The sequence below is a fragment of the Vidua macroura genome, chromosome 10 (genome assembly GCF_024509145.1).
Source record: "Vidua macroura isolate BioBank_ID:100142 chromosome 10, ASM2450914v1, whole genome shotgun sequence".
Lineage (NCBI taxonomy): Eukaryota > Metazoa > Chordata > Aves > Passeriformes > Viduidae > Vidua > Vidua macroura.
Genome location: NC_071580.1, coordinates 12,332,018 through 12,351,069, shown reverse-complemented (window position 1 = coordinate 12,351,069; position 19,052 = coordinate 12,332,018). Strand labels below are relative to the sequence as shown.

General features: G+C 37.7%; 1 protein-coding gene across 1 annotated transcript in view; it reads left to right on the top strand.

Annotated features, from left to right (window-relative positions):
* ATP13A3 (ATPase 13A3) overlaps window positions 1–19,052 on the top strand; it is a 54,001-nt gene that overhangs the window by 2,403 nt on the left and 32,546 nt on the right. Inside the window, exon 2 of the mRNA XM_053985995.1 lies at window positions 17,406–17,499. Coding sequence (XP_053841970.1) covers window positions 17,406–17,499 — 94 coding nt within the window. The remainder of the gene's footprint in view (window positions 1–17,405; window positions 17,500–19,052) is intronic.

The following is a 19,052-nucleotide window of genomic DNA, read 5'->3' as shown; positions in this document are numbered from 1 at the left end:
TTACTTTGACTTAGCTTGTCCAAGGTCTTTTGTAGAAATTATTACTTCTGTTGTGATAAATGTCTCTATTGAGTGCTGTGCTCAAGCATCTTCAACTGCAGACCAGGGAGCAAGGTTGTAACACCTTCCTTATTTGATGTCTGTGTGGACAGATGATGGATACCAGCATCATAAAGTCACCCCAGGACAGAACCTGATGGTAGCTGGCATGGAGAGAAGATGTGTCATTCCTTTATTGCCTTGTGAAACAAAGTCCTTTAGTTAAATCTTGTAAAACTGTTGAGTTTTGGAAATTAGAAAGACTTTCCTTAGATTTAATTTACTCAGTGCCCAAACCTTATCAATGTAATGTGAACTTAGGTGGTTCTGCCATTTGTGTTCAGGCTCATCTTTTCAACGTGCAAGAATTGCCTTGGAGAACAGAGCTTGTATTTAAGTTCAGGCTTTTTTTTGGCAGGGATTACTGGTCTCCACAGCATGGCATCTACTATTGTCAAACCTGCTTTGGGTCTGGAGTCATGTTGTTGTGCAGATAAGTAGTTTTTGTGGCGAAAAACCTCCCAACTTTCTGACTGCTGCTTGGATATGGTTATGATTAGCATGAGAAAGTTCATACAAGACAAATCCTAGTTCAAAAATCCTAATTTCACAGTAAAACATGGAAAAAAAAGTTTTATATAACAGTAATTCTAAAATGTTTCCCTTTCACTGTTACACAATGAGCTAAAAATAGTTTTCATTCATAAAAAAGCTGCTTCCTTTGTTAAATAATCTGCATAGCAGAGAACAAAAGTTCATTTTGTAGTAAACTGTAGCTGTATTATAGCTCCAAGTCTGACACCTTTATTCCTGATTGAAATAAGACTGTAAACTTTAATTTTTGGTAGCTGAAAAGCAGGCTAAAATAAAAAATGATGGGTGATTTACAATTTCTGTTCAGGAGCTATGGATGTGATCTGCATAAAAAGCTGAAGTTCTTTGTCTTGCTGCTCCTTTTCTAAAATGTATAATTTCTGCACCATCTTCACGGAGTGCTGTGAGGGGGTTGGGATTGGGAAGGGGTCTCCCTGGCTGTGGAATCTTGCTGATTGCTCTGAAGTGGTGCAGCATCAATCAGTTTCATAATCCTATCAAACTTAGCAGAATAGCTACATTTGCATTCATTCTCTGTTTGTATTTTTTCATTGTGTGTGTTTCATTTGAACGAATTTAGCCCTTTTTTTATGGTTCAGCTTTATTAGAATTGTGACATTGCATTGTTCATCTTAAAATGGCCCTTTGGATGTGGTAGTAGAACTGGTAGCAAGTCCATTACTTTTTAGCTGGGTTGAGATTTTTTATGTGGTATTTAAGACTAAAAGATCATCCTTCAAAATCAAAATACACAACTCTTTTTTGACCTTTAGCAAAGTTATATGGCAGTGATATTTTCAGTTTAGAGGGTATATGCAGTAACAAAAATGGCAGCTTCTTCAGATTTTATTCTAGCTAGAAGATGTCAAAATGAAAGGTGATAAATGGCAATGGCTGAACATTGTAATGAGAAGGATTTTGAGAAACAGTAGTAAGAGCAGCTTAACTGACTTGGGATGCAAGAAGAAAATGTATGTAGAATGTGAAATTGAGTCACATTGTGAAGAACACGTGAAAAAGACTAGTAGGGGCAGATATCACAAAGGCTGCTGTGCAAATGGAATGGCAAGTAGCAAGAGACATAAAAGTCAGCTACCTGTAAAAGTAGTAGGAAGATTGGGAAATGTAGTAGGGAAGTAGTAGTGGGAAGATTGGGAAATGCCTTGCTTGATTTGGTGGGGTGTCTCCAGGAGGTGCAGAACATTTGAAGGGCTCAGTGCCTGTTTTGCTTATCTTTCACATAGTGTCATGCAGGTGCTTACTCTTAGGAATATTTTTGACAAGGTAGTATTTTACACTACAGCAGTACTTCTGCTAGATGTTTCTCTGTCAACTGCCCCTGATAAGTTTCACTGTACAATTCTCAAAACAGCTCAAAAATACTACCTAGAGCTACTCAGAAGTACTAGAAGATGACAAAGGATGAGTCTTCAAACAGTTACAAAGGAGAAGAGCTGAGGAAGATAAGTGACAGTCTGACAGTTCAGTTTGTCCCAGTTTTTTCCATCAGTTGAGATTAATAAGCAAACATTCTATTTTCAAGTACTTGGAAGATACAGCAGCATTAACTGATTTGTGGGAAAAGTAATTGTGCCTGAAATCTTGATACCTTTTTACTGCAGAGCAGAAGGCTCAGTGGCTATGGCAGAAGCCGTGGAGGTTTAGTCTCCTGAACTGATTGATTTAAAAAGGTTTTCCTCATTTTAATGGCCTCATAAGTAAATTGAGGCATGATCTGGAGAACTGTAATTAACAATTCGGTGTTAAAATGAGAAGTTATGTTGAAGGATTCTGTCCTGGGTCCTGGCCTTTAATGAAAATATTAGTCAGCTCGCTGATTAAATGTGCTTATTAAATTCTCAGGGACTGTGTTGGAGGACATGATGAGAGTTCAAAAGAACCTGAAAAAATAGCTCAACATTCAATAGGGACATATGCAGGTACTGCACTTAGGCAGGAATTGCCAGCTGTTGAAATGCAGGGCGAAGAATAACTGGTTAGCTACTAGAAAAAGGACCTGGGGGTGTACTGGATCACAAGTTGAACATGACTCAGTGTCATGCTGTTTTGCAGAAAAGGCAAATATCTTACTGGGATGTTTAAACAGCAGTATTGTCTGAGAGATGTAAAGTTTAAATCCATTGGCTTTATGTGCTTGATGAACACTCTGTGCAGACAGCATCTGTTTTGGGTGCCAAGATTCAAGAAGAATTTGGACCACTTGGAAGGAGTTCAGAGTAGAGAAATGAGAGTAATCAGAATTCGAGGAAACAACTTCATAAATGTGGAAAAAAATCCAAGTTATTTTGGCAAGAGATGAGGAGTTTAGGGGGAATGTAAGAGATTTCAAGTATTTAAAAGATTTGTAAGAAGGAGATGCTATTTTCAGTGGCCTTGATGGGCAGGTTGAAGTGGGATTAACTTTCATCACAGAAAACGCCAATTAAGTTTTTAACATTTCTCAGAGTTAACATAGAACTTTAAGAAGTCTTTACTTGTGGCCATGAAGAACAAGTTTGTGTATTTAGAAAGAATAGTATATGGTTTAGGTTGGAGAATAGACTAAACTCACTATTACTGTCCCTTTAATCTCATTTTATAAGATTCTAGTTTTAGTTGATGTCAAGTTTGAGCCAGTGAGGGAGAAATAGACAGGATTCTTTTTGTCAATCTCTTGGTCATGTCATGTGAGTGTACATCTTGTACAGGTTCAGATGGTTAGAGCTGTGGTGCTTGTATTGATTTGAAAACATACTGTGTTTTGGATTACTTTCTTCTCTGTGCTGCCTCCTGCAAATGGAGCGAGGTTTCTTGTGCTGTCAGGATGTTCTGAACATCCATGGTGGAGGTACTGCATGTTAGCAATGTCTGTGTGCATTAAACCTAGCAGAACACTGATGAATTTCCATTCATTTTAGTAGTCTTGGTAGCTTTCAGATTACTGCTTTAGCTTCAGGTTATAATCTTAAAATGTTTCTCATCCATAGTTACGAAGGTCACCTTTGGATTTGAGGATGTCTTTGCAGTTCCCATAGTGTGTTATATTCACCACTACAGGGAGCCTAAGTGAGGATGGACCCATTGCAAAGTGGAAAATCCAACTGCAAATATAGCCATGCTATTTTATATATAATTTTTTTTATGCACTGTTATCATCACTTTTGATTGTCTGCAGTGGACTGCATGGCAAAACAAAGGATCCAGCTAATCCTTCTATTTCAGCAATTGATTTGTAATGTAACTGCAATGTGTAAAAACACTAAAATTAATCCTATACATTTTGCTGCCATATCATGTCTCCAAATCATAGAAGAAAAGTACAGTTACCCTCATGAACTCTGCCCTTAAGATCTGCTATGGTGTTTGACATCAACAATAGCAAGAGCTTATTTTCTGGAGGCTGCATTTAATGCAGCAGTAGAGAGCAGTACCTGAAAGGTCAATGACAGGGATAATAGTTGGCCTCCAGTGGGGAGATTGTACACTTGAGTTGCATTACCTGCCTGACTTTACCTTTACCCTGTAATATTATTTATTGAGCTGTTTAACTTTTGGGTACAGATTTGTTTCCTGAAAAGGCCTATTACTGTTGGCTAGAGAATTTTTTCTCTGAGCAGAGGGGTAATTTTTCTTACCTTTGTTTCTCAACAGGGGATCTATTTTTGTCATACAGGCATGGAGGGCTCTTAACATATCTGCTGTTGTCAGTAAGTTGTGAAGGCTTGATCCAATGTCCAGTGAATTTAAAGCGTTGTTCCACTGGCTTGAGTGGTCTTTGGCTGAGGGTGCTGCTGTCTGAAAGTGGTGCTTCTGTCACTAGAGCAGTACTCCAGATTTGACAAGCCAGCAAAAAGTTCTTTTCAGACCAACTGGTAATTCAAACAGAAACATGAAAGGGCTGTCAAATGCGCAGTCTTGCAGAGTGCATTCTTTAAATTAACCCTATCTTCAGTTCATCCATTTAGTGAGGACCTCAAAACCTTAAGTAGTGCTTTGAGAGAGACTCCTGATATTACTTTCCTGCATTGTAGCCATGCTTTATTCCTAGAGGCAGCCTACTGAGCCTTAATACTGGTAATATTGAAGACTTGTGTTGTGGTAGGGGGTAATGGTGTTGAGTCCAGTTCAGACAGCCAGACTTTAAATGCCAGTAGTGTATGGATGAAACACAGCTTCTGCTGTGTTACAGTTGTGCTGTTGTGATGGCTTTCTACTGCTTGGGTGAGATTAACCTGTGATGAAGGGCATATGTCTGGAGCAGAGACAGATATAATGTGTCTGAGTGAACTGGAGCACTTGGAAAACCATTGTTGTGCAGTCTAAGTTGGTTGAAAGTCTGCTTGTGCTCCAAGCTTCTTAATTTTCCTTAGTTCATCTACAAATTTTAATTTTTGATGCTAATATAATTTGCGTTTTTTATGAACTTGTCTTCTCCAGCAGAAATAACTTTAGTAATGAACAGGCAAAAATAAGAACACACAAATTGCATGCCTTTTGTAGGGTGAGAGCACAATGGAAAATAACTTAGGGTCTTGTCAGCTTGACAGTCCATACTCAGTAGTGTTCAGATGGAGTTGTCCTCACCGCACTCTTCCTTCTGCCACTCTTTCCATTACCCAGCAAAATCCCTTCCCCAGAGTGATACAGTTTTTTTAAGCAGGGAGACTGTTGGCATAATTGCATTCTGAGCATGTATTATGGAGGACTTTTATGCCTTAAGCTGGTACTGCTATGCTGGTAGCATTTGTAACTCCAGTTCTTATCCTGTGGTCATTTCAATAGTGATTGTCTGGTGTGTTAAACAGTGGCTGTCTCTGCTGGAGGTGCTGGTCCATATAAGTCCATTGCTGGAACAGATCACAGAAGTCCTTGGCTCTGGTTTCAGAGCAAAATACTTTGAATTAGTGCAGTCTGCACCTTGCATTTGGAACAAATGTATAGTCTCAGTTTCCTGCTTCCTGTCATCCTCTGCTGGCATAAATGTCCATGAAGAAATAGTATCTTAAGTGCCAGAATTGTCTGTGTAGCTGAAGTCTGATAACACTTGTATGTACCATTGATGGGTGTGGTAGTAGAACTCGTGCAGCCTTATAGTCAAGACAGTAGTGGTGGTTGATTAGGTACTGTCAACAGAAGAATATTTTGAGTTGAGAATATTTTGGTGTGCACTCCCAGAAAATACTTTTTGTTGGCCTAGCTTAATGGAAGTAGTTCACCTTTTGTAAAGCTTACTTACTTAGGGACTAATTTTTGGTAGTACAGACATTATGCTATATCCAGACAGTTTGCTAAGTTTGTGGGGTAGTATTTTATGTTGAATCATCTGTGTGGTGTTTTGCTCTATCCCCCCATCTTACCTTTGCTGGATTCCTGAAGAGTGTGTTTTATATCTATGTGTCCCTCTATCAGAGAACATCCTCGTTCTTTGGTTACTGATTTTGATTTTAGCTATGTTAGTGTTTTTCAATTTTGAAAGTGTGGTAGTATATACAGCTATGAAAAAGAGCTTGGTACTGATAACATCAGGCTGAAAGATAGTAAAAACATAGTAACTAGTGGCTGGTTCCTTTCTTAATGTCCCATAGAAATGAGGTATGTTCATAGCTTCAGTCTTTTTCAAAACATTTTTGATCATTTTGCTTATATTCAGATGAAGTAGTTGTTTGGCAGCTTGCTTTTCCGAATGCTGTAGGCAAGGAGAAATCAAAGTGCGTGTTCATAAAGCTAATAGAGTGAAGGTCAAAATAAGGGCAAAATGAATCCTCTGTGAATTCAGGAGTTCTTTGCAGGGTGTTGGCAAGCTTAAAATATGCCACAAAATAATCAATCTTAAAAACCCCAGGAAAAATCCACTCAGTAATAAATAAGATGGTAGGGTATTTGGCTCATGAAACTCTTGAACTACAAGTCCCTGGGACTGGAGATTGTGCACTGGGGAGCATCGTTATGTGACTCTCTCTGTGCTGTCTCCTTGACTGCAGGGGAAATGCACATTTGATCTGACCTTTCTGGCCCATTGTTTTGTTGCTCTATTAGCCTTCAGCCCGACTTTCTGTTCTTCTGTGGCACTGACACAAAGAGTATGGAGTTAAAGCTACTTGGGCATTTAATAAGTGAAATTGTGGCAGTCCTCAGTGGTGCTTTAGGAAGCTGACCTCTGTTTTCACCTAACATTTATGAAAAAGCAAGGCTGAAGGGGGAAGGCTGGGTCGAGCATCTGGACTAGAGTTATCTGGGAAGAGGCTACTTCTGAATATTTGGCTAGACAGTGGTAATATTTCAGTTAGTGAGGTCAATGCTTGAGGAAAAAGCACTCCTTGATACACTTCACGTACTTGAAACATTTCAGTCTTGCTTTCAGGGAAACTTTCCTCCTCACAGCTGAGAAGATGGATACAGTTACACCTCTTAATCAAGTTATAAAATTTTTTATAGCTAGGAAAGAAAGAAAAGTTATAAAAAAGGTATTTCAAACAGAGATAAAAATGTTGCTCTAGACAAGATACGTTAAGGCAGAATTTCTCCTTTAAGGTAAGTATGCAGGATAAAAGTTAACTATAAATGGACTGATAAGCAAAAGTTATTACTTATGGGAGAAGCAAGATTCAAGAACTGTGCTGATGGTCCGAAGGACTGAGAAGATTGACGCAGTTGAAGGGATATCCCTTGTCAGATTTTTGCAGTCTCTTTCCATTATGCAGGAGATGTGTCCCACTGCTGATGCTGTGGAAGTCATTCCCAAGGGGCACAGAAGCACCGAATAGTGTCATTCAAACAGAGCTACTTAAGGCAATGATGAAATGTATTGTAGTAGGATGTGGAGAGTTAATTTAATTTCATGGTTTGTAGAAGTCCTTCTCTGAAATACAACTGTTTACTAAATCTCTGAATCTCTTCTGGGTTTCTAGGACTGTTCTGAATGACTGGGACATAGCAGCTAGATGGATGTGGGCCAAGGTTTACATTACAGACATGGAGTTAAATGTTACAGTCCTGTATGTCTGTTCTCTTGTCTTTGTCAAACTTCTTTTCATGAAAACAAAGAGTGCAACTTTTCCCCCTCGATTTTTTCGTCTTGCCTCATATGGTACTTCTGAGGGTAAATTAATCATTTTCAGGAGTTAAGCTGTCAGGCTCTATAAATTCCTGTGTATAAAAAATTGTCCTGTACAGCAGTTCAATCTTGGAATGGAACTTGTTTGCAGATTTTTCTGTTAATTATTTCAGTTACTGTAATTTGAGATCAAAACAAATTATCATATGTGACATCTTTAATTCTTTTATACAGTCTTTTAGCATTAATATTTAGTGTTGTTATGATAGAGTTTTAACAGTTCCTGTAATGCATAGTATTTCTATTGATTGGCAAGCTGTTTGCACACAAGAGTTTTTTCCTTGATGTGTTTCAGATCTAAGTGAATGTACCACATATTTCAGACTTTGTCTCAATTTATTATGACTATTTAAAAAAATTGTGCTTTCAGTAAACAGTAGAACCCCCTGGTTTAATGTATAGATTTTATTACAGAATACATTTTTAGAAATTAGTTACAATTAATACAGTCTGTTATTCTGGAATATACTCTTGTGTTTTGTACTTTTAGTAGTTACATAGTTGAACTTTGGAATTTTTTTGCATTTTGACTTCAGGAAACTGAAGAAATACTGCTGTTTTTTCTGAAAAGGCTTTGCTGAAAGCAGTGAAAGGTACTAAGCCATAATTAGGATGGAAATGGAAGATGTGAAAACCAATTGCTTGCTTACAATGAGTGTGACTGCTGTAGTTATAGCATGCCACTATATGTGCTTCTGAGGAAATAAAAGTTAAATGTCTAAACTTTAGATGAAAATTCATCTCTTGTGATTAGTCTAGTTGTGCTTGATGATCTCCTTGCAGATGAAGAGAAATTTGATTCAAATATTCTTATGCTAACCTCAAAAATATTTTCCAAGAATTTTAGAGGAAGAGGAAAAAAAGTCATTGCCTCCTTTTATTGAGCATCCATACTACAAAAGCAAATATATCCCAGGAAGCAGATACTCCACATTGCACAATAAGGCGGCAGCCACACAGGAAAGGTTGGGCTCTTGGCACAGCCCCTAAGGGGAAATGCTTCCTTGAAAGGACCCATTGTTGCTGGGTCTGGGTCTTCAGACTCCCAGTTCTCCACTGGAATGGCTGTGAGTCTCTTGGTGCTGGGATGGGGCATCTTTGCCATCCCCATTACCTAACCAGAATAGTCTTGGTTATTTAATTACATAGAAGGGCTGAGTAAAGTTCACACCTCATGTGAGAAAGAAACGTTTCTTTGGAAACAGCCTCAGTGCTCAGCTATTGAGAACTCATGCTGGGTATAATGGCACCATGCCTTACCCAAGATACTGGGAACCGTTTAACTTTCTCTTCCAAGAACAAACAAAGCATAGTCTGTGAATTCTAACCCAAATGTCTGGTATACTCTTCCAAGAGACAAAAGAACTAATAAGCATCCAAAATAAATGTATGCTTTGTTGGATTCCCTGACTGTGGGGCAGGTCTTCTTTCTCTCATGGCAGTTAGGTAAGAGATCCAGAAATCTGAAAGGAGATGGGTAAAGAGACTGTTTCTGTGAGCTTGAGAGTAGGAACAAGCTTTGGGTAATTGTGATTTTTGGTGCTTGGTTTCCAGTTTAAAATTTTTATTAATGTGAATAGCTGCTGCTTGAAGTAAGATAAATGAGGTGCTGGGAAGGTTAGGTGGTAAAATACTTGACTAATTGTCCTTGAGATGACCAACAGCTTTCCTAAATTCTCTTCCAACATATCTTCTTCATTGCTGCTATATTGCTAACAAATTTCTAAGTGGTCTGAAAATAATGATCTGAAGACCAGTTAGAAAGTAAGTTTTGAGTGTAGTATTGTCTATAGCACTTTGTTATCATGATGAATTGACATACTGAGTTTATTGTTAGATGTAGAATTATCTTTCCTTAATGTAGCCTGTACTCTACTATAAACATTGCAATTGCTCTTACAGCCTGCAAAAAGTATACTTTACAAAGAATACACTCTACAAATGTAAATACAGTTTTGGTTTGGTGATTGTTGGATACAATGGTTTTCCTTAAGCCTAAACACAGAAACAAAAGCTTGTATTATAACAGAAAGCCTAAGATGGGAAGTGATAAAATAGGTATTGAGTGGAGGGCTTTGTTAAAATTTAGCTCGTGTACTTGTAAAATTTCCATGTATTCATTAAACTATTATGTCATTCTTATTGTTAGAGCTTGGTTAGTTGACTAAAGTGTTAAGCTTTGTTTGTAGTACAAATTATAACCTTAACTCCTTTCAAAATGCAGTTGAAGGTTTTTGATCTGCCATAGTTATTTTAGTTTGTACATCTTACCCGAGCATCTGTTGTACATTATGTGGGTAAGTTAGTATTTAAGGTTTCAGCTGCAAGTTACTGGAGAGCTGTAAACTGCATCAGCTCCCATTTTTGTAAGATGTATTTCTTAGGATGAGGCTGCCTCTCAAGTGGAGTATCTCTTGTGTTTGTAAACCACATGCTTGTAAAAATACAGCTATGTTCAAAGAATACTGAAAGCTTTATAAGTGCATTATGTGTGTAAGGTCATGGTAATGCTTATTGAAGTAAAGTCACAACCTTTTGGTTTCTATAGTCATAAAAGTGTGATAGCCCTAGGCCTTTGGCTAAGTCATGTATCACCTGTAAAGGGACCTGTTTGAGTTTCAGGGTGGTCTTTGCATGACCTGGGTTTTATGTTTTGGGGACAGGCAAAGGGACTCTCTCAAGTGGTGTTGGGCTTGCCAGGTGGTGTGAGCTGTCTCTGGCATTGTGCTGCTGCTCACACATGGATCCTTCCAAGTCCAGGGTGTAGCAAAATCCATCCGGCACACACCATGGCTCTGGACCTGGGTACCTGCAACAGGGAAGCAGAATTGGAGAAGCAAAAACGTAGAGTGCAGGCATACCTGTATACAGAAGCTCCTTGGAGACTGAGAATCCAAAAAGAACGATTCAAACTCTTTCCTTAAAGGAAGTACAGAGACTAGTGATGAGTCCTGATTACAGACTGTTTGGTGACAGGATGTCATAAGGTGCATTTTAGCAGGACTTTCTTATAGCCATTAGAATATATTTCAAAATTTTTAATTGCAAGTGTATTAAAATGGTCCTTTTTTCATTCTCAGTGGCTGCAGATTCTACCTGTCCTGTTTAAAAAGCTGCCAGTGGAAAAATTTTAGGAAATAATACATTATTTTTATAGATGCTAAAGTAGGATATTTTAGGTAAAAGAGCAAGACTGGAAAGTAAATACAGGACTTATGTCCAAGACACTTTGGGCAGAAATTTTGATTCCATCCCTTGCAAGCTGGAAATGTTGTGTCCAAATTTGCTTTTTTGGTGATTGATTTTTAGCATGTACAGCATATTATGAAATATGTTTTGAGAAGAATGTGCACTTAAGTATTTTATAATCTTTTTCTTTCCTGATCCTTACATTTTCTTAGCCTCCTATCAAGGAAAATATTTATTTCCTCGTGTCAAGGAAGATGAACTGCCATCCCTTTCTCCTAATGGTCAGCTGTTGCCCAGGCTGAGTTTTCATCTTTCCTAAGAAGTCGGATGTATTTTCACATGGAATATTTTCTTAGAAGATACATTCATTCCTCTTCCTGGCCCATTATAGCTCTTCCAATTTGAGTGTTTCTTCAGTTTTAATTTTATTACTGCCAGTATGGCAGAGATTGAGCATTAGCTGGTGTTTTGTGTATGTGTAGCAATTCTTTTACCTACGTTTTAGGCCCATTGCATGAATCCCAAAAACCTTCACTATAATGTTTGGAAAAAATTGACTGTTTGGTAAATGATCTCAGTGTGTGTGAATCTCATGGTAGCGTAACAAGAATAAGTTCTAGTGGAAAACATTGCCTTTGTCAGGTCTGTTTCCTTGTAGGTTTGGTTTCTTCTTGGGGTAAATTGTTGAAAGTATGGATCTAAAGTACAGAAATTTTGAATTTCTGAGTGACTAAATAATGTTTGGCTTTCAAGTTGCAAAAAAAACCCCTTTTTTTTCCTGTGTTTTGGCAGCTAGTTGGGATACAGTTGAAGATGATGACTTTCAAGGTGTTTTTTATTCAGAAATATTAAAAGCTTTTCATGACATCGACCTATTTAGAAACTTAATTGTTAATAACAGAAGTGTAAGGTGGCTTTTAGTGGAGGATGTACTTGCTGTGAATAAGTTCTGAAAGAGGAGTTTTAGCCCTTTAGTAGCCTGTTTGGACCCAGGAGAGCCAGGCAAGTCACTTGCTAGGACAATAGCTCAGATGTCAGGAATAGGAATTGTGCTCAATTGTTTTCTAGACAGGTCAGTCAGAGTTTTTTTGTTCTTAATTTTCTTCCTGTATTAGTTTACTTGGTTTGATTTATTTATTGAGAGTAATTACATAGGGTGCTGAGGAAGATTTACTTGTATTAATCTTTACACAGAGGTGAATTTGAAGTTTGGCCTCTTATGTGTCTCTTGCTTTTTTTCTCTGCCTTGCTGCATCTTTGGTTTGCCTTTTGTGTTCTTACCAAAGCAGAGCTGGCTGAGCCTTGCCTTGTACAGAAAAGTACCTTGTTTCTGTGATGTTCAGGTGGTGACAAAGTTCACTTTTTTAGCTTTGTAGCACTCAGTCTCTAAAGGTCGTCTGATCTGGTGTGTGTGATTGCTTCGCTTTGCTCTGTGTTAAACTGCAAAATGCTGAGAGTGAGAAATGCCTGCATTTCTGACCTGCTGCCTTTAGCTCCTCAAAATGAATGTTGTTGTCTTCTCTCACAAGCGCTGTAAATACAAGGAAGGGTTTGGTCAGAAGCATAGATGCTTTTAGCTGGGCAGATAGTATCAGGGCTTGTGCATAGCCCTGCGAGTGTCTGCAGGCTCCTGCGGAGGCATTTCTTGTTTGAATAGAAGGAGCTGGACCGGGCGGCTGATGCCTGGAAGCGCAGCCTCCGCGCCAGCCCGGCCACAGTCTTGCAATTGTTCGGCCACACTGGAGGGAAGAGGGAAAAAAAAAAAAAAAGGCATTCCAAGCAGTGCCAAATTTTCTTTGATATGTTAATCTTTTGATAACAGTTTGAAAAGCCCTTGGAGACTTTTTTTAGATTTTAGACAAAATAGTTCATTTGTCAGGACTTCCCTTGTAGATAGGGTCTCCGTTATTAAGAACTGCCTCGCTAACTCATGGTAACAAAAGCAAGTGCAGAGGACAGCTGCTGGACTGCTCGTTGGTAAGAGAAACTATTAGCTATCACAGGACTTCTTACAAAAATATGAAAAGAATAAAGTAGGGAGCGTTTAAGATACAAATATGGAAGTCTACTCATGTATTTTAAGCAGACAGATGATAAGAGCATAAGCAAAATTAATAACTCGATAATTTTTATATGTATCCATACATGGATTTTATTAAAGACTTCAGCTTTAAAACTTATATATAATCTGAGAAATCAGTTTAAATTACCCAGTGGTTGCAGGAGATTTCAGAAGTTTTTTCTTTTGGAGCTGTAATTTGCCCAGACTTTAAAAATTTTCTCTTGAAACTACCATTTTTATTGAAAAACTGAAAGAATAAACAGATGGCAACAACGTGTGTATTATTTGGTTTTTAAGGATTGTGGAATTGGGACAAATGTTGAGGGTAACAGAGGGAAGACTGTCTTTGCTTCCCACCTCAAAAATCAAACTCTTAAGAGTAAAATTTGCACTGAAGAAGTTTAATAATTATGCCAGCTGTTAGAAAACTGACTTGAGTTAAGCCAGTAGTCCTTCGAAAGTGTGGCTTGCAGAAATCTTCAGGTGTACTGATGGAGACTTGCTCTGGTGCTTTTAGTACAATTTCCTTAATAAATATGCCATGACTTCACTTGCACCTCTTACACTATTGCTACAAAGTTTGTTACTTACAGATATTGTTTAGTCAGGATAGATGAACAAATATGGAGTGGTGTAGTAATTGACAAAAAGTGCAGCATTTTCTTAATTTTGAGGTATGCATATAATTTTAAGCTCTGTAGACTGCTGTAATTTCTTCAGTGATCCAACTTGTGATTTATTTTATCTCCAAAATAGTATCAACTTAAGTCTGAAGCTGCAGGTGCTGTCCTGCTCACAGCTGCACACTCTTCAGGACAGTAACAAATTGGAAATGATGTTCAACTTAATTTTTATATACTGTGTTTTGCTGAGTTACAGATTTACTGTTTCAGCTTGTGACTCAAATGCGTGCTCTTAGAAGTATGTACCTTTCACTGTTCAGCTGATCTCGACACCATTTGTTAAATTTATACCTACATTGTTACAAAATGTTGCAAGATATTTCATTCTCTTATCTAAGTGGCAAACAGCCTTTTCTTTTGCAGACCTTTTTGATACTTCCTACTACTCTGACTCTAGAATATGCTTAGCTATACAGTAGCAACTCAATAAGTAAAAATTATGAGTGGCATTATAGTAACTTTCAGCATTTCCATTTGTTGTAAGTTTTCTTTCTTTAAAAGGTTGCTATTTTCAATTTGTTAAAAGGGGCAGTGGATTTCTCTGGCTATTCACTCCAGGACCACAGAGAGGCTGAGTGGCAGCCTGTGATTGCATCAAAGGCACATTATATTTGGATATTCCTGCATTCATATTGCTTATTGCAACTGGATTTCCCCCTTACTTTGAGTACTAGTAAAGTGTCATACTCTCTCACTTGGTCTGAAAAGACCAAGGTTTATATTTAAATCTTTAATTAAAGGTTTAAAGTAGTGAAATGTTTAATTCCCCATCATATTATAGAAGGAAGGAAGTAAAACTCAAATGCAGATTACTAAAGTCTCTTCTGAATTGCTAAGGTTTTTTCAGTCTGACCCAGCACCCTGAAGTCACCCAAGGAGGCAGCCCTGGGGAGTCCCATGTGGTGGTGTGCAACCCCAGCTTTCAGCAGGGCAGTGGGAGACAAACCAAAGAACTTACCCATTTGAACTTGTGGTGACACGCTTGGGCTGATGGTGTGCCAAAAGAGATATGATAGAAAGGAGAGTGCAGTTCTTTGTTGTGGCATAGGAATAATTTTCATGACCCATCAACAAAGAAAATATTTCTTTAATGCTTTTTAAGTTTAGAGATTTGAATTGGAGTTTAATATGGAAAATTACCAGCAGCATGTGCCATGTTGAGAACGTGTGTTAGTTGCAGGTTGTTCAGTAAATGAGTCCGTATAAAATAATGCAGATGGAGCTAATGATGTGAGTCAGAAATAGCCTCCTAATTCTCCTCATGTATTCCCTGTCTGGTTCTACCCAGCTGTTCAAAGATCTTACTGAATCACAGGAATTATTGATAGTGCTGAGATTTTCTTTCGTACTTATTCAGACCCACAAACTGATGTTCATTCCCAATGCCTAAATGAAGGCAATTGCACTTCTCTCTCATACTGCCATGGTGTCCCATAAGGTCCCTGTGCTGACATATTGGCCAAATGGAAATCTCAGTTGAGATCCATTGATCTGGAAGCTATTTTTTTTTTTTGCCTGGTGCTTTCCTGTATCAAGTTCCTCCTTGATATGTCCATCAAGGTTGGAGAGTTGCCTGCAGGACCCTTTTTGATGTTACTGTACATCATAGCGGGGAAGTGTGTGCTTGTTTAAGAGCAGACTAGCTCAACTATGATTAACCTAATAATTCTTTCCTGGACCTGTGAACTCTATTAGGAGTATAATTCTGTAAATACACAGAACATTTTCTGGCTGCATGACTTCTTGATTGAAAATGTGATTTGTGTGGTGTACATAAAGTTGTTTGATGTAATTAATTCAAAGATTGTCCTCAGATGCTTTCTTAGCAGTCCTGTGTAGATTTAGGACAGATTTTTAACTGATTCTATGTATTATCTATATCTTTCCCAGGATAGAAAGCTCCTTAGTTAAGAAAAGTGGCAATTTAAATGAAGGTGTGGTTTAGAACTTTAATGACTTGTGTGGCTTAATATCCAAATAAATCTGCAGTAAAATTATAGTATAGCAATAGAAAATTTTCACCTTAACAAGGTGAGGAAAGTGTGAGCTGATATTCCAATCAAAGAAGGCAGTTGTTGCCAAGTTAGCTTCCTTCCATTCAGAACAAAATGCCAACTTTATCAAGTACTCAATTTATGAAGTACTGAGCTTCTTCTCACCTGAGACTCAGCTTTCTGCTGTGATGCAGTTCTCTCCTTTGAGTGTGTGTTTCTTCTACTAGGACCTTATTCAGCAGTGGAAATAGATCTCTGAGGAGATCCAGTTTTGGGTAGCAAAAGAAACCTTTCCAGTTAGGTTCCTGCTTCATTTATTGGGTTAAGTGGGAAGGAGATGGTAGGTGGCAGAAAACACGTGTGGATGTGATGCTGTAGATAAGCTGCAGGAGATGGGAGGAGGCATCATTAGAAGCTGACATTGCTGGTGAATGTAAGTGCATGGATGCAGGGGCTGGCTTTGAGAGGATCTGACTTGTAGTCTGGTGATTTGGTTTGTGAAAGTGTTGGGGAGTTAATGACAGAGAGGTTGGTAGTGCTTGTAATTATTGTGCTACCTAATACTAATAACAGCCTGAAAAAGGGCAATTAGAGTAGCTGCTTGTGCTGTGACTTAATACTTGAGGACTGGTTATAAGCTGTGGTAGTAAGTGCTGTCTTCTGAGAGATTTATGTATGTGCAGTAAATAAAATTGAAGGCTGTACCATGTGAGTGCAGAGAATTGTAGTTAATCTATGTCTTGGCAGGTGAGCACTGGCTATTTAGTGATTTTAACTGTGGTAGTTTTTTGTTCCTGTGCATTAATTATAAATTGTATACAATTAACATGTACAGAGGTGCCCAAATGAAGGTTAGATGCAGTTTTAATTTAAAAAATTTGTCTTTTTGACATGGTACTTTAGATTTTTCTTGCTTATGTGATGAGGAAAATTCTGATAAGCCTCACTGTATTTAGCCTTTGTTTGTAGCTCTCCCGTTTTGGAGTAGAGATCTGTGTGCACTACATCTCGTAGACAGTGCCATATTTTTTCCATGCCTTTTCTTATTCATGAAAATTGTGATCATAATCTGTCCTTAAAGCACCTCTCAAGATCAGCAACTGTGAGAGATTTTGATGCAAATTGAATAGTAGAGGAATTAGGAGGATGGGGAAAGACTGACCAAAAAGCATGTCTTGATTTAGAAATAATGAACTGGGGACTAAACGTTTTTGAGCAAGTATTTATTCTGCTCAGATGAGAAGTGTAGATCTCAGGGGTACTGTGCCTTTCCTCTTGAAGTACAGCCTGAATTCTGAAAGCATCTGATTGGAGCTATTACATATAGAGTGATACAAATGTGTAATATTAACCTACTTTTAAGCTTTTTTTGTTTTAACGGGATTAATTTACATTTCCATCATGAAGCTTGTAGAATGTACCAAAACCTGCTTGCTGCATGTAGAATGTGGCCAAGTTAAATTGGTACAAGCTTCTTCCTCCTCTTTTAAAACCTGATGTTTCTGCAGTATTTCACTTGTATTAATCTACTGTCCAATCATAAAGCTTTATAGACCTCCTTGGATAGTTACTTCTAGAAACTAGTAACAGTGCAAATTGAAGATAAATATTAATATTTTTTTCATTGATGTGTTTTATATATGCACTTACCAAAAGCAACTTGGAACAACCTAAAACTTAGGTGTAAAATCAGTAATGTTGCTTCCATTTTCAATTCTTGTCCGTTGAAGGTCTTCCATATCTCAAGTCGAGAAGTTCCATATCATACTAAACATGGAGAAAGAAGAAAAGAAATATGTCAATAAAGCAGAGGAAGATGAGATGGTAATGAATTCTGTTAATCTTTTTTTATACAATGAAAGAAACGTATTTGCAGGGTTTTCTGCTTAAAGGGGGGCATATTACATCGGGAAGTGGATTGTCTCAGTTTAAATCAATTTAGCAATTTTATAAGATTATGCTTGGCAATATTTTTTGGTATTAAGAAATTTGTCTTGGGATAGGAAAGGTTTTTGTTAAGGCCAGTAGTCCAATAGATAACACATTTTGGTGCTTAACATTTCTACTTTTACACATGAAAATGGAAACAAAGTGAGTTGTGTTTTGGTTTTTTAATTATTACCATTATTTTATTGTTCTTTGGTTAGTTGGAGTTTCTTCCCTCCAAATCCTGGAGATTTCATGTTGTATTTTAAAACAGGTTAATGCTTCATAATGCAATTCAGAGCAGTAAGCTTTGACAGGAAAGTACTAGCAGCTAATCTTTGAATTTCTAGCCCACTTGGGGTTCATAGGGATTTTTCTAGTCCATTTGGTATAGATAGGGATTTTTGTTTGCAAAAATGATAGGTTTCTGTGAAGTTCTTGTTTTGTCCTTGTCCACACTGCTAGGAAAAGTAGTTCTTCACTAGACAGCTCCAATACAGAAAGTAAGCAAATGCATTGTAGAACAGGAGATGCTTATGGCCTGATCACTAACATTAATATCTTTTTTAGGAAATAATTTTATTTTCTCCTAAAAATAAGCATTTATTTCTCTCACCATCTTTCACTCTCCTATTTTTATTGCTGAAGAGTGTTTTGGGGGTAAGAGAGAATAGGCTTTATTTCTGTTTTTTGTCATCAGAGAAGGTGGCAAACCAAACTTTTGAAAACCCTTTTCTTAGGAAAGGAGTTTAAACAATTTCTAACACTGTTTAATGAAAAGTAAAAAAAAAAATCCAAGAAGTTCATGTCAGTATGAACAATGGGCGGGACTCAATGGGAAACTTCATTACCCTTTCACAGCAGGAAATATAATCTAATGATGTAATGTGAAACTCAGAATGTAACACAGTGTCCAGTAAATCACTAAATTATTTTCTGTTCCTGGCTGTCATCAAGTTAACTTAGTGCTTGCACACTGAATACTTGGGTTTTTTTTTCATGGGAGAAGGATTTTTCTAACTGGTGCAAGTTACAGAACCTTTGAGTGTGGCTTGGAGTTTGTAAAGTAGCATTTCTTGTTAAATGGCAGGCAAAATAAGCAAAATTCTCTGCTAGAAAGTGTTGTTTGATATATTTAGGGGCTTTTTTAGAATGTATAAAATTCAGCCTACAGTAGTAATTCAAAACTGTGAATGCTAGCTAATCAAATGCTATGTCATAAAATCAGCATTTGATAAAACCACATGCTTTTGCTCTGAAGTGTTCAGCTGACTTGTGCTCTGTCATGGTCAAAAATGTTGTTCACTGAGAGTTAAGGCAGGTTGTGTTGCAACCTCAATCCTTAGGGAGCAGTGCAGAGAGGAGACAGTCTTGCAGTGAAATGTTTTACGCAGTGTGGATGATCCTGCTGCTGTCTGGCTTTTACTTTATGTTTATACTTCTGATTAAGC